General features: G+C 47.4%; 1 protein-coding gene across 10 annotated transcripts in view; it reads right to left on the bottom strand.

Moving 5' to 3' along the window:
- The window catches only part of Daam2 (dishevelled associated activator of morphogenesis 2), a 111,634-nt gene that overhangs the window by 32,884 nt on the left and 62,475 nt on the right, over positions 1-16,275 (bottom strand). For all 10 annotated transcript variants that reach the window (XM_006994400.3, XM_042266008.2, XM_042266007.2 and 7 more), the window contains exons 2-8: positions 13,864-14,089; positions 11,652-11,741; positions 9,895-9,969; positions 9,352-9,446; positions 5,447-5,780; positions 4,463-4,573; positions 987-1,090 (exon numbers count right to left, since the gene is read on the bottom strand). In XM_006994400.3, coding sequence (XP_006994462.1) covers positions 987-1,090; positions 4,463-4,573; positions 5,447-5,780; positions 9,352-9,446; positions 9,895-9,969; positions 11,652-11,741; positions 13,864-14,031 — 977 coding nt within the window. In that variant the 5' untranslated portion in view covers positions 14,032-14,089. The remainder of the gene's footprint in view (positions 1-986; positions 1,091-4,462; positions 4,574-5,446; positions 5,781-9,351; positions 9,447-9,894; positions 9,970-11,651; positions 11,742-13,863; positions 14,090-16,275) is intronic.

Genomic DNA, 16,275 nt, shown 5'->3' with positions numbered 1-16,275 from the left:
TCCAACTTAGTCCTCAGAGCAAATCTCTCCCTTATTCTCCATGGAAACACTGCCCCCTTTCCACATGAAAATGATCGATTCTTTTGTCTCCTTCTCCCTCACCCTGGTGTGTGTGTGTGTGTGTGTGTGTGTGTGTGTGTGTGTGTGTGTGTGTCTGTGTGTGTGTGTGTGTCTGTGTCTGTGTCTGTGTGTGGTATATGTCTGTGCTGTACGCACGTATGTATTATGTGTTCTTTTGGAGACCAAGGGATGGTGTTGGTTGGCTGTCCCTTCTGTCTCTCTCTGCCTTATTCCCTTGATCCAGGGTCTCTTGCTGAGCCTGGGTCAAGGCTGGGGGTGGCCAGAAAACCTCAGCAATCCTTCTGTCTCCCCTGCCACAGTGTTGGTGTTTCAGGCCCCCACACAGCCACACTCGGCTTTTTACCTGGGTGCTGGAGATCCAGACTCAGTTCCCCGCACTTGCAAGGTAAGAGTTCCTACTCACTGAGCTCCCCTGCCCTTGTCTCAATGCCCAGTGCAATCAAGTGGCTTGCACGAGGGAGTGAGACAGAACCAGTGTGGCCCACCGGCGACACATAAGAGCATGATCGTGCATTTTGATCACCAGGGTCTTTACAGCACACATTTGGGGTGGGGCAGTTCTCTGTGGAGCTGGACATTTAACATTGCTGCCCCTTCAAAACCACAAATGTCAGCAATGCTCTCCCTGATGAGGTTGAAAACCAAAGGACAGCCACCTATTCCTAAATGTCTCCCAGAGGATCGTCTACCTTGATTAAGGACCACTGGGTTTACCTGTCTATAACATCATGGATGTTATAGGCCAGCATGGGTCCACCTGCCTCACAGAGTACTGATTCTAAGACTAGGCTTCCTATGGCAGTTGGTCCGCAGGAGAAGAAAACAGCCTTTTCTAAGGTCCTAGCTGCCCCCATCAAGAAGAGCTGTCACCACAGATTTATGGGTCTGGGTCACTGTGGCCTTACTTGTCCAGGATGGCATTCTCATGTTGTCGGAGTTTATCGATCACTGGCTGGATCCCCAGCATCAGGAACTCATACCGGAGATGTAGGCGAAATTCCAGGTTATCCTGAGGGTCACCAAGGGAGGACCAGACTCAGTGGCTCATCTCGCGTCCAAGAGGAACACCCACAGACCCTGTCAGCACCCACCTCAGCCATAGTCCCACGTCACACTGTGCAGCCAACTGATCTAGAACCACTTCCAGAGACGGCCTGCCACCTTGCTCTTTCTCTAAAGCCAGTCTGCCAACCAGCCCCTGTTCCCTTCCACTTTACTCCCGGGTCAGTGTCCGCTTGCCCTCTGGTATCAAAGAGTAGTGACAGAATGTGGTGAAGAATAGGGCAGGGAATCAAGGAGTAGTGAAGAATAGGGCAGGGAGTTGGCTATTTTCCTGATCTGCTTTCTAGTTGTTTGCCCTTGGCTGTGTCTTTGCTTCCTCATTTGTAAAGTGGCTTAGTATTATTTATCCATGGGACTAGTGTGGTGGTTTGATGATAATGACCTCCATAGGCTCATATATTTGAATGATTGGTCCATAGGTGGTGGAACTGTTTGGGAAGGGTTAGGAGGTGCGGCCTTGTTGGAGAAGGTGTGCCACTGGGGGTGGGATTTGAGGTTTCACTGCCACACCATTCACAGTTAGCTCTCTCTGCCTTGTGCTTGTGAATCACATGTAAGCTCTCAGCTTCTGCTCCAGCACCACACTTGCCTGTCTCATGCTGTGCTCCACACCATGATGGTCATGGACTTCCCCTCTGAAACTGTTTGCTCCAGCAAACTGTTTCTCATATAAGTTTCCTTGCTCAGGTGTCTCATAGCATAAAAAGGTAACTAAGACAGAAGTTGGTACCAAGGAGTGTGCTATTGCTGTGACAAGCCTGATCATGATGTTCTTTGGACTTTGCAACTTTGAACTAGGAAAGTGGTTGAATTCTGTAAGTGGGGCTTACCAGGCCATGCTAGTTGGGGCTTGGAAGTAAATAGTGCTGCAAACAATGTGGACCATGGAGATTCAGCTCAAGGGGTTTCAGAAGAGAACAATATTAGCAACTGGCTTAGAGACCATTCTCGCAATATTTTGGCAAAGAATGTGGCTGCTGTTTTCCCTTGCCCCAAGAATCTGACAGATTGAAGAGTTTTGGGTTGATTTCACTTGGCAGAGGAGATTTTAAGGCAGATTTTAACACTATCTTGTGGTTATTAGTGATCACCCTTAGGCAGCTCTACAGTGAAGAAGAAGGGGAACGAAAAGAAATACCAAATGTAAAGTTTGAGGAGATAAGAGCACCCGGAAATTTTATGTTGGAGCCAAGGCTTGTGCCAAGGAAGAGAAAGAGAAATAGAATAAAAGGAGAGGTGTCTTTGGGGTGAGAGCAGAGTTTGTGGTCCTAAAATGGAGCGGCAAATCAAGCCTTATGCAAATGCAATTCAAGGAGGGGGCAGGTTCCATTCCAAAGAGGCTGCCTAACTTGGCAGCATCACCATGTGGTTCTGGATCTAGAGTTGTGAAAGATATAAGTGTAAAGGGGTTATGGAATCTTCCTCCTCAGTTAAGGAAGTCCACTGAAGCTGTGTGTGTGGTGGGGTGGGGTGTGTGTGTGTGTGTGTATGTGTGTGTCCCTGTATGGAGGCCCAGAGAGGCCATTGTGTGAGGCTGTGAAGGAGAAGTCCAGACCGCACTAGAGACCCCAGGATGCTGGAGATGCCAGAGTCTTGGGTGTCTGCTTAGGAAAGCTGCAGCCCAAAGAGACACGTGTCCTGCAGCCAGCAAAGCCGGAGGGAAGAGCCGTCTAGTCCCTCTGCCATCTGACAGAGTGATAGGATTTGGAGTTCGCCCAGCGGATTTTGGTCTTGCTTTGGTCCAGTATTTCCTCATGCCCCATTTCTCCCTTTTGGAGTGGTAATATATATTCTTGACACTGTATGATGGAAGCATGCAGTTTGCCTTTTGATTTTATAGGGGTTGTAAAAAAATTAAGAGAATTCCTTGATTCTCAGAAAATACTTTGGACTTTTAAACGATGTTGAGACTATGAAAGACTACGGGAATTTTTGAAGTTGGACTAAATGCATTTTGCATTATGAGATGGCCATAAGCCTATGGGGGCCAGGAGTGGAATGTAGTGGTTTGAATGAGAATGGCCCCCTATAGGCTCATGTATTTGAATGATTGGTCTCCAGTTAGTGGAACTATTTGGGAAGGTCAGGAGGTGTGGCCTTGTTGGAGGTGTGTCACTGGGAGTGGCTTAGAGGTTTAAAACATCCACACCATGCACAGTCAACTCTCTTTCTTTTTCCCAGTCGCTGATAAGTATGTGAGCTCTCAGATATAGTTTCAGTGCCTGCCTGTTGCCATGCCAACCACCATGATGGTCATGGACTCTAACCTTCTGACACTGTAAGCCTAACAAACTCTTTCTTCCTTAATTTTTCTTGGTCATGGTGTCTCATCACAGCAACAGAGAAGTAACTAAGACAGTTCATAGTCTTAAATTTTTCCTGGTATGGTATGACTACCAACAGATCAGGGGAAATGACAGTCTTAAAAAGCTGGTACTGACAAAGTCACATGATGTCACCATCTGAGGAATAAATTATTCCCTAGAATATCTGATATAATTAAGGTAGGGAGAACTGCATGTACACACACACACACACACACACACACACACACACACACACACACACACATGAATACACAGGCATTCTGGCAAGAGGGAGGGAAGAGGAGAGACTGTCAATGTCTCTCTTGGCTGCTTTTGTCCTTTGGGTTGAACTTGATTGGGACATTCACTTGCCTTAGAACCTGAGACTTCAGCAGTTTTCAGGTTTTTCTAGTATTACTGTCACAAGGGACTGGGAATTCCATTCTGTCCCCAGAAGAAGGGAAACCAGAAGCCACTCTTTCTAACCCTCCTAGAAGAACATGACTAGCTAACTTAGAAAGCAGTCCAAAAGCGGGTCTCTAGAAAGAAGGACCAAAGGTTTTTCTCTGCTCACAAAGAAGTTCCAACCCCCACCCCCCACCCCAGCCATGACATGTCAGCTCCATTGGAGATTTGTGCCTGACCCACAATGCACCACGCTACTGCTGAAGGAAACTGCCCAGAGCCTTCTGAGTCTTAGACAACACCCCCAAAGAATCATGTGGGGAGCAAAGTCAGAATCAGTCCCAACCCCACTGTGAACAGCCACTGCTAAGATGGATTGTGGGTCCTCGGCAGTCGGGGGCCTTGGTGGAGTGGGACTAGACTTGTGCAATCTGTCTTTCCATGGTCCCAAGTGAAGGAGGTAAGATGTTCTAAAGATATCTGAAGATGACAACGGCCCCAGCTGTCACACCAACCAGATGCCTCCATCCTTCTCTCTGTCATTTGCCTAGAAAGCTCCTAAACTCATATAGTTCCCGAGGTCCAAGAGCTAAAGGAAGTGGCCTCACCTCTCCAGCCCCAGCGTTGAGGATGGCATTGATGAAGGACATGATGGCTGTCTTTAGGTTTACCTCATCCCGGTACCGACCCAAACTTCGGTCCAGTTCATTCAGCAGTGTCTAACGGGAAGACAGGAACAGTTAGGGAGGATGCTACCGGAGAAGCCTCTTCCCCTGTTCTATTGCCTTTCCAGGAAGCTGCTCCATTCTCTGCCTGATCCTGCCTCCTCAACTTATGGGGTCCACCCCAGATCTCCACACCCCCTGGCTTCCTGCTCAGCCCTCAGGGCTTGGGTTCCACGGCTGCTCTCTGACTCTGCATCAGCTGTTGACAATCCCTGGCCATTCCTGCCCAGTTTCCCAACCTCATGGATGCTACATTTAGTCTGTTTAGCATCTTTTGCAAAGGGCCAGGGGTCACTTTCTGCACAGGCTAATTGCTCATCTGTAAATGTCTGGTGCCAGATCAACAGCCTGGCTCATAAATCATAGATTGTGCAATGTCAGGTCAACAACTGAGTCTTATCCAGGCACTGTGCTCAGGTCAGACAAAAGAAGGGAGCTAGCATGGAGTGCCTTCCCAGATCTGGTCCAGTGTCAGCAAATATGACATTCATCTATCCCTGAAATCTTGACCAGCAACTGTACTTAACAATTCTTGTCTAGGCTCCTATCATGAGCCAGGTGCCGATCTCAGATAGCCAGAGCCCCCAAAACATGAAGTAAACCAGTATTTCAGCCTCAGGGTCCCACAGTTTAGTAAGGGGACAAATCTATTTGAAAGTCAGACCACAGCTCTGAACATACGATTTCTTATGTCTTTCGAGAGAAGCCTCTGGGTCCTAGGTCTTTCTTCCTTCCCGAGTGGACAGACAGCCTGCAAGATGTCCCTTCCCTCCGCCTTCCTTTACATGGTTCCCAGTCTCTCAGCTTTACCCTGTGTCAGCCCTTCCATGCCCAAGTGATGCCCCAACCCACCAACCCTTTGCCCACCTGGAAGCGAGTGCGCTCAGCTGCATACATCTGGTAGTGCAGCATGGCCTGCAGAACCTTCTTGTGGCCTCCGGGCACGAGGCACACCGCACCCAGGATCTCCAGCACTGCAACCTTAGTCTTGCTGTTCTCTGTGCGCAGGCTCTGTGCGATGGTACTGATGGCCTCAGGCTGTGTCAGGACATGTGCCCGTCCCTGGGAGTTGTTCATCAGAGCCTTAATGCAGCCGATGAGAGAGGTGTGGATGCGGCTCTCACAGGTGGCGTGGTCCATGCTCCGGAGGAAATTCAGCAGACAGGTTAAGCCTTCCAGCTCGATGAAGCGGGTCACAAATCTAAGCAGAGCCCAAAAGGAGTTTCCTATTTTTGTGCGTCACACACACTTTACAAATAGCTACTCAATACGCACACCATTCACCATGCTCCACCCACAGCAGTCTCCTGGCTCATTTAGGAGTTTATCCATAGGCCCCAAATCTCATCCTTTCAGAAGACTCACAGTTTAAAAATTATTTTTAAAAGCTTATTTCTTATGTGTGTATGTGTGTGTGTGTGTGTGTGTGTGTGTGTGTGTGTGTGTGTACACAGGTGTGCAAGTACCCTAGAAGGCAGGAAAAGGCATTAGATCCCTGGAATTAGAATTAAAGGCAGTTGTGAGCTACCCAGTGTGGGTGCTGGGGTCAGAACTTTGGTCCCCTGGGAGAACAGGGGTGCTGAGCATCTGTCCAGCCCCAGAGTGTTGGGGGCACAGCACATAGGTCCTTGTGCCCACAGACCTCCAGGAAAACCAGCAGTGTTAAATACACAAGATTGCCCTCCCGAGGCAAAGGATGTAAAACCTTTTCTTCCATCCAGAAAGCTGGGAAATGGAGGTGATTAACTGCCTGATGATCTGCGTTATCTGTTAGGTCAGGCCATATCAAACTCCCACAGCCAGGACCAGAGATGGCTGGTAACCTATATGACCCTTACAGTCAGGGGCTCCCCAAGCTCCCACAGCCAGCGCCAGAGGTGGCTAGTAGCCCTAATGACCTCTACACTATCTGTATGACCAAGACCAGGCCAGATTCTCCCCTAGGCCCTTAAGCTAACACAGGTAGAATTTCTCCAGAACCCATCTTATTGGGAGCGATGACATGCACCCCAAGTTGAGTTTCAATGTACTTAGCTTCCTTGTGCAGCAGGAATTGTATTACACCAGAAAACTTTTTTTCCAAAACATACTCCGTTTAAATTTGGAACTGAATTTTCATTCTCACTTCTTTCAGGGTTTTATTTTCCCCAGCCTGCCTATACCTCCAGGGACACCCCTCACCAAAGGATTTACATTTTATTTGTATTTTAGTTTTTACTGTGTGTGTTCTTGTGTTTGTGTGTGCGCACACCAGTGTGTTGCGTGCATGCAGAAGGGAGATGTTAATGGCAGGTGTCCTCCTCTATTGTCCTCTACCCTGTGTTCTGAGTCAGGGTCTCTCAGTGAACCTGGACCTTGACAATTCAGTTAGACTGGCTGGCCAGCAAGCTCCAGGGTATATCATTTATCTCTGCCTTTCAGCACCGGGGTTAACAGATGTGTGCCTTTTAAATGGGTGCTGGAGATCTGAACTCAGGTCTTCACGCTGGCACAGCCAGGACTCCACCCACTGAGTCGCTTCCCCAGCCCGATTGTTTATATTATAAATACTGTGCACGATGGTAGTATCCCACCAAAAGGCTCCTGTGGTGAAAGTCTGGTCCTCAACTGCTAAAGCTAGTTTTGGAGGTCCTAGGAGATGGGGGATAGCTGAAAGAAGTATCCACTGGAGCTGAGCCTCAGAAGGGTATATTCCATGCTCTTTCTCTCCCTGCTTGTCCACTGTGAGGGGCACAGTCTCTGCCACACACTCCTGCAGCCATGGAGGTTTCCTTCCCATAGCCCAGAGCCAAAGCTGAGTAACCACAGACTGGACCTTCTGAGGGTCCTTTCTCCCTCCAGTCTCCTTTCTCAGGTACCTGGCCTCAGTGATAAGAAGATAATTCACACATTAAATTTGCCTGTCACTGACTGTCCTTTGCATAGCTAAGATGGGGGGATTATAATCACTATAGTGGGTCAACCTGAAGACTCCTCTCTATTCAGACAGGGTATTGAGGGAATTATAGACAGGTGACAAGGAAACACTTCGGTCTGGGGAGGCCATTAGACTCAGAGCCAAGGGACCAAGGCTGGAAAGCTCCCTTTCAGGAGACTCTGGAAAACAGCCCTTATCCTGATTGTGCTCAGTGTCTTAGCATTACAGCCATTTAGCCCAGCCACCCTTAATCTGGAGTCGGTGTTCCCATAAAGAGCCTCTGGGAAGCATTCACTCAGAGTCCAAAGGCCTCTGTGGGAAGAGGGAACTACACCTTTATCTTGGATAACCTCTAACTGAAAATGAGCATTCCACAACGAGGAATAGAGGCTACCAACCCCAGAACTGCTAGCAGAATCAGAGACTTTGTCAACCCAAATAAATCACCGCTATTTTCATATCAAATTAGAGCTGCTGCAGATATCTAAAATATCATTTTCACCCATCTGTACTTCAAGATTATAGTGCTTATCACACCCGCTGCCAGCTCTCACTGCTCAAGCGTTAAAAAGCACATTTATTGCTATCGCCTGCACTTTTTAATATTTGCGGGCCTATTTTAATTGCATTGGCTTATTCTTCAACTCTGTTTGTCTATTTATGCTGTTATTTAAAGCCATTATTTTCAGGAAGCAAGACTTTAGCTTTTATCTGTGTGACTGTGTGTGAGACATCTATGGCAATACATTAAAAAACAATAAGTTGTAGAGACCTTAATTCAGTAGCGTAATTAATGATCTGAGAAAATGGTCATGAAATGAGTTCAGAACCACTATTTATAATTAATATGTAAATGTATCTCTATGAATTTTATGTTGTATAAATATCAACAGTGTGTTCTCAATTTAAGTTAATAATATGTATTTTTTATTTTTCCCTATCTTATACTTTTCTGTATTGCACAGAATTTCTACAATATGTCATATGATTCTTAAAATCACAATTTTATTAAGGGGAATTAAAATAAACTTTTGATTATATACCATTCTATACTATCTTTACCATGCATCACGGGCATAAACTCAAGAACATACCTAGTAGAAAGAACATATGCAATAGCAAATGTAGAAAAATAATTGGGTAATTAGTGGTGTATACCAATATTATTTTGAATATCATTTATTTAATCGCTAGTTTATATAATTTAAAATGTAATCAAAAGTAAGTCTAATAACTCATTTGCAAGATTGCTGAGAATGTAATAGTAGGTTCATCCAATGCTAGAAGCCACTTCAAGCACACCACTGGGAAGAGCCAGAAGTGAGGAACTCTGTGGCTCTTGGCTGCCTTTAGACTATCCACTGTGGTCTAGGAAGGGGGAGAAGTATTCTGTGGCCTTTGGGACACCCATCCATCCCCTTTCCTTCCTGCTTGGCTCCCGCTTTAGATGGCTAGAGCACACCCTTAGACTCCACATCGCCCCCTAGTGCATGGAGGATTTCTCAACCCATGCCCTCCTCTTTCCCCAAGTGGTCACTCTGCCCACTCTTTCTCAGAAAGTTCTTTATTATACACCACCTGCCCTCAATGCCTCTTTCAGAGTGTCTGGGGACCCAAGGCTTGTCCACTTCCCCATATCATTTCCCCTCCTATCCACACACTCCCAGCAACCCAGGAGGGAAATGGGAACTGGGAAGCAAAAAAGATAAAAGGGGATCTTAAGGAATTTTGCAAGAGTGACCTTGGCCAATAGGGCTAGCCTGGAGCAGAGCACTGTGCAGGCTTCAGGATGACAGAGCCACTGGGAAGGGGCAGAGAAGGAAGGAAGTGATCGCCAGGGTACTGTCCAGGTCACCTCATAGGCTGCGTCCGGAGGGCTGTCTTCAGGTCTTCTACAACTTGGTTCCTCGTGTTGGTCTCCTCCTCGTCAAATTCACACAGGTTCTGCATCTGAAGCCCACAGGTAAAGGGAGTAGAAGTCACACTGAGCAGCTTGCCTTCCCCAGGAGGCTTCTGTACTCCCAGGGTAGCTGTGCCTGGGGAGGGTACCTTGCCTTGGGGAGGGCGAGGGCTCGGAGAGTGCTTTACTACTGTGACAGACAGACTCTGAGAGAACCAGGTTCTGGTCTGTGACTTAACTTCCCATATCTAGGAAATAGAGGGGATTACTGACTCTTGCCATTTCCCAAGATGTGTGATGTCCAACGGGGTAATATGTGTTTAACTAGTTGAGGGGACTCTGATGTCCAAGGAGGTGGATTGTATAAGATCTCGGGATTGCTGAAAGCTGCTGTGTCTAGCAAGTGTGGCACTGGGGAGCAGGGACGGTGGCTTGGTGCACCACCGCCTTTCTAGACCTGTCTGTGTGGGGTAAGGTGGGAAAAGAACAGACACTTACCGCAGCCATGGAGTTGATACGTTCAATGTAATAGTCGGGCCAGCTGGTTGCCAGCTTGTTGGGGTCCTCCTGCTCCTGAAACATGAGGAACAGACTTAGGTGTGTCCAACCATGGCACACAGGACACATGTATCCTAGGGTAGTTACAAATGTGGCCCAACACATTAGTAGAAGACAGAGTTGTGCCACAATGTCGAGGGGTTGGACACTTCTGGATGGACAGATCCATAAGCTAAGACCGAAACATCATTTGAAGTCTGTAGAGGATCAGTTTCCAGCCCTACCCACAAGGGCGGTCTGTGGAAGCTCCCTAGGTTTCTGTTTCTTCCTTGGTGAAATATTGAAAATGAATACAGATTTATGTGACTGCCAAGAAACCGGGCAGGGGCAGGGGTCATTTTCAATGAGCCACATGTCCAAACTCTAAAATATTTTTCCTGCTGTTTCTATTCTTTTTTATAGTTTATAGCTAATAAAATATCATTTTATGATTACTGAGTCTCATATAAAGTAATATTTTTATGTCTTCCATTTGTGTGTGTGTGTGTGTGTGTGTGTGTATGAATGTGCATGTTTGTGTAAGTACAGGTACATATGGGTACACACACATGTGTGTACACATGTAGGTGAAGGCTTGAGCGTGACCCTGGTGTTGTCCTCAGGCCCTGTTCACCTTGTTTTTTGAGACAAGTTCTCTCACTGGCTCAGAGTTCGCCAAGTAGTTTAGGATGGCTAGCCAGCAAGTCCCAGGGGATCCCACCTGTCTCTGCCTCCCCCCACTGGGATTATAAATGTGCTGACCCCCACACGTGGATTTCTTTAAACATACATTCTGTGGACCAAACTGAGCACCTCATGCTTTATCAATGGGCTATCAAAAATTTTCATTATCTGATATAGTGGTTTGAATAAAAAGTGTCCCCCGTAGGCTTAGGCGATCGAACACTTGGTTTCCAGTTATGGAGGTTATGGAACTTTTAGGACACGGAGTGTGTGTGTGTGTGTGTGTGTTTGTGTGTGTGTGTGCCAGGAAGCAGCCCAAGAAGAGTAGTGACACTTCTCATCTTTTCCTCTCACTGACCATGACCCAGCCCAAGGATCTGGCAGGTGTCTGTCCCATGGGTTTCTGGAATAGAGAATCCTCATTCTCAGAGGGTATGCCCAAGAGAATCGGGATAGTTTTCTTGCCTTCCTTAAAATGAGTTTCATTTGCGTGGGTGTGTATGCAGGTGTGTGTGTGTGTGTGTGTGTGTGTGTGTGTGTGTGTGTGTGTGGAGTGCCACTATATGAGTGTACGTGTGTATGTGTGCACACATATATGGGGGTCAGAGGACAACCTCCCATGCGTTCTTCAGGAGCCGTTCCCTCTAGTTTTTGAGATAAGTTCTCTCCTTGCGACCTGAGGCTCACCAGTTCAGCCAAGTTCATTATCCCAAGAATCCCCAGGGACTCTCCCACCTCCTTCTCCCAAGAGTGGGATTACAAGCGTGCATCAACAATCTGGCTTTTTATGTAGGTGCTGGGATTTGAACTCAGGTCCTCAAGTGTGCATAGCAAGCGTTTTACTAACTGAGCTCTCTTCTCAGCCCACACTTGGTTTTTCTTTACTGTTTGCTCTCACATTCTTAGTGTGTACCCAAGACTCTCTAGAATGAATTAAAGAAAGAAGGAGTGAATGAATGAAGAATGAGCATCAGAACCACCCCTGCTGGGGCCCCTGAGGTGGAGCAGGGGGGGGGCGGGGCTGAGGGGACCACCTTCTTCTTGCTGCAGTAGATCTGCCATTTCTTCTCGGGTGGTAGTGCAAACACAGCCTCGCGGTTTTTGTCCGTGAGGTCCAATTCATCCTACAAAGACAAGAAGAATCACGCCTGAGCATGAAGCCCACAGGAGAGCAGAGCACCCCAGACTACCCACAGCCTATGACCTCCTCCCAGAGAGCATCGCGCACACCATAAGGCATCCCTTGTTCACTAGAAGCAGAGCCCCAAGCCCTTGACACAACCACATCAGGTTCTTCTACCCGATGCTCCTTTGCTTCCTGCCCACACCTCCTTGTCTTTGGGAATCCCCTTCCTGCTCCAGGCCACCCTGTTCCCTACTTTTCTGCATTTGCTTTTTTGTTCCCTCGTCCGGCATGTCCGGTGCATGGTTGCTTGTCTGTACAAAGTCTGCTAGCACCTAAGCTGGGGTTAAGGCCTGATGGGGAGGCCCCATGCCATCAGACCCTTGCCCCTTCCTCAGATCTTCCCACCCTTCTGCCTGCCTATGGAGTCTCTCCTCTGAATTTTCCCAGATCCTTCAAGCTCAGCACGACTGGAGAAGCTGAGTCAGAGGGGCGAGGGCCAGAGTGAGCAGTGGGAATGGAAAACCACCCCAAAGGAAGCAGTGACATTGATCTGTAAGCCTTCCACCTCCAGGACACCAGGTGGGGCTCTGCAAGGCTCGGGGCTCCACCAGGCCAGGCTATACTTCCTGAGGAGCAAGCCTCGGAGGTTGTCATACTTTGGGGTTATTCTCTTGGTGGTTTGGATGATTTTATAGGTTTGTCTGTGCTGGCTGGCTTCTAAAGAGCTGTTTTGTTTGGGTGTGTGTGTGTGTGTGTGTGTGTGTGTGTGTGTGTGTGTGTGTGTGTGTGTGTGTGTGTGTGTGTGTGATGAGTGCAGGTACTCATGGAGGCCAGAAGAGGGCATCAGATCCCCTGGAACTGAAATAACAAGCAGCTGTAAACCACTCAGTGTTGTGCTGGGAACCAGCCTTGGGTCCTCTGTAAGAGCAGCAAACACTCTTGACCACTGAGCCATCTCTTCAGCCCTGGGACTTTAGAGAGAATATTTAAGACTTCTCCTTCCCTGGGTCAGAACTGTTAAGTAGAATGTAATGAGAGAAGCATATCTAAAAATGTTTTAGTCATACTTAAAAAATTAAAGAGGAAAAATGGATGAAGTTAATTTTAATGTTACATTTTATTTCAACTAATATAACTAAAATACGACCATTTCAACATGTAGTAAATGTAAAAAGTATTGGTAATATATTTTACATTTTTCCTTTTCTTTTTCTATTTTTTTCTTTTTTTCCTTTTCTTCTTTTTTCTTTTTTTGAGATAGGTTTTCTTGTAGCTCAGACTGGTCTGGAATTCACTATGTAGCCAAGGATGACCTTGAACTCCTGATCCTCCTGCCTCCACTCCCCAAGTATACCACCACATCTGGCTCATTATTCTTTTCAAACTAAGACTTCCAAATCCCATGTGTACGACTGCCCATTCTTCCTGTCCTGCTGAGGGAGTCAGCAGCCCAGCTCAGCTCAGGGAGTCAGCAGCTGCCATTGGACAGCACACACCATGTGCTTTAAAACAATGCCAGTCAGCGTTCCTGCCTTTGAAATTAAACATATCTACAGTTTTAGTGACAAGGAGAAACTCTTTCATCAACCTGTCCTCTGCACAGCCCAAGAGATGGTTTTCCTAGGTCCCAGCCAGGTCCTAGGCAGGAACCAGGCATCTCTGCCTCCATGTTTCTAGTTATTCAGCCACCCCCCATTCCAAGGCTCTCAGAGTCCCCTGTAGAACCCCACTTTTTGCTTGCTTCTGAAATTAAAGGCTCCTATGGAAATTCCAGAAAGCAACCGAGAGAAAGCTATCAAGAGTTCTCAATGTCTCTTTTTACAACCTGACCCTTCTAATGTCAGCCAGGCTGGTCCAGCACCAGATGGTCCAGAACCAAAGGGAACTGGAGGAAGATCCTTCATCCTGGGGACCATTACATGTTCCATTTCATGGTGTCTGCCTCGGTGAGGGTCTGTTTCCTCTATTGGGAAGGTGTTTTAGGAAGCACCACCTCATCCCTAAGAAGAGCTTTGTGGAGTGGAGAACTCAACACATAGGCTCCTGTCTTCTGCCTTCTCTGCTCTCTATCCACCCATTTCCCCCATCATCAGAGCCCTCTCAACCCTTCCCTCACTAACCACCAGCTCTGCAAAGCGGATGTTGAGCTCCTCTGGGTTCGGGATTGGACCGGAAAACTCCAGATACTGCAATGGGTGGCTGTCCCGGAGGTCGATCTCGGGGATGTCACTGCCTCCAAAGCAGCAAAGGAAACCCAGGCCATGGTGACTCCTCTTGCTCATAGCCATGGTCACTGCAGGCTGGGATGGTCAGCAGGCAGGTGCCTCAGGTCCTCATTGGCACAATCTAGGTATCAGGACAGAGAGAACGGGTGGTCATGAGAAAGAGCCAGACAGGTAGGACAGAGGCCACTCTGCCTCCCGAACTCTTGTTACAGAGACCATTGGGGGCCATCAGCTCAGTACCAAAGGCCTGTTCCTTCTCTCTCAGACTCTGTACTTCTTCCAGCTCCCTGCACCTGAAGTTATTCAACTGTCCTCACCAGACTCGCAGGTGTTTGCTGATGTGGACATTTCCCCAGTCCTTTTCTCTGTCCCTGGATAAGTGAAGAGAACAACAGTCACATGTGACCTCCAGGTGGTCAGAGCTGATGTTTTCCATACCTGGCATGAGAATATCCCAGGAGTTCTCTGGCCCCTCGAGGATCAACATACACCAAAGTTCATGGATCTGATCCATTTCAGGGTCAGGGAGAGACGGTTTTATGGGTGATGGGAGAGGAGGATGGAAGCCAGCTGTTGGAAGAACTTTGAGGTAATTACAGGACACGGCTCCTGATGCATAGGCCCCAGAGAAGGAGACGAGGAACGAGCCTCTCAGCTCTGGCCCACTCTCTTGTACTCAGATGTGTTCAAAGTAGCACAAAATGTCCACAAGACAATGGCTCACCCATCCATCTTGAAGGAGGCCAGAGCATGAGGAGAGTGGGGAGATTAAACCCCAGGTGAGATGAGGCTGTCCTTTGGGATGGCGTTGAATGTGTTTGGGGAAATCTGGCCAGATGTGCTTTCCACGCCCCCCCCCCCCAAGGACTCTGCTCTGACTGAGACTGATTGATGGGTTGGAACAGAAAGAGTTAATTCATTGGCCTTGCCACTGGGGAAACCTCACTCAGTGGTGCCAATTAGAAGAGAAACACCGGCCCCCACCATGGCTGCCCCTGGATTGCTTAAGTTAAGCCATCTGCACACAGACCTCTTCAGGGCAGATCCATCCTCCACCTCTGGTTCCCAACACATTTCAAATGACCTGAGTGGATTTAACAAGGAGACTAATGAGATCCACATACTCAGTCTTGCCCAGAGCATCTGCCCACCACCTTACACATAGAGCTCCATTTTCTAGATATAAATATAGGACTTATTTGTTTGCTCTTTGTGTGTGTGTGTGTGTGTGTGTGTGTGTGTGTGTGTGTGTGTGCGCGTGCGCGTGCGCGCTTGTACACACACGTGTAATGTGGTATACATGTAGAAGCCAGCAAAACTGGTAGGAGTCAGTTCTCTCCTCCCACCAGGTGTATTCTGAGAATGCAACTCAGATTTCCAGGTTTGGTGGCAATCACCTTTACCTGGTAAGCCATCTTGCCATCTTTATTTAATTTGCTGGGGGTTGCTGAGTTACTTTTGAGCCTTGGTACTTTGCTGTCTCTCCTGGACCTGGACTATTAACACATGAAGACATATCCACAGCTGACACTACATCACTGATGAAAACGCACTAAATCACCATGAGATAACAGCCACATCTTCGTCCACACCTGGAGGATGGTCCATTAGGGAGCTCTGTACCCACGTGACCCTTCATCCACCCCAGGGGGCATGGTCCATCTGCGAGCTCTATATCCACATGAATCTTCATTACAAGTCCTTTTCCTATACAGCAATGTGAGGAGTCTTCACTCCAGCCCTGTGAACTTGTTATACTAACCCTGAAGCATTCCTCTGAACCAAGCTCTGGAACTTTACAGAGAAATAAACAAGACAAACATAGTACACGTGAACCCTGGAACCTTCTAGAGAACAGCACCTTACTCTCAGATGCCTAACAAATCAGCTGACAGTTGTAGAATTTTATGTCAACTCTCATTTAAATTACATCCCACTTTAATTGCCGTTCTAGAACTTTTTTTTTAACTGATTCAATTTTTATCTTTCTTTATAAATCTTGTGATAGGCTTTTTAATAGGTGCAGGCCCACCTTAAATAAAACAGTCTAAAAGAGCTGTACAACACTGGTTCTTTCTTGATTAAACACTGGCCCTCATACCTATTTGAGGCACCTTGAAGACAGAAGCTGCATCCCCTGCCTCTCTGGTGACCTTCATTTCTACAGGTGATAAAAGACTTGTGCTCAGCGGTGCTCAATCCATGGGTCTGTCAACTTAAACATTACCTGTGAGCGCAGAAAATGAGGACAGAGGACTCTTTACTAAGCAGTCAGGAAATACCAGTTGAAACCGCTCAGTCCTAGCA

This window comes from Peromyscus maniculatus, chromosome 21 (assembly GCF_049852395.1).
Source record: "Peromyscus maniculatus bairdii isolate BWxNUB_F1_BW_parent chromosome 21, HU_Pman_BW_mat_3.1, whole genome shotgun sequence".
Taxonomy (NCBI): Eukaryota; Metazoa; Chordata; class Mammalia; order Rodentia; family Cricetidae; genus Peromyscus; species Peromyscus maniculatus.
This window is presented reverse-complemented; position numbering and strand designations above follow the sequence as displayed.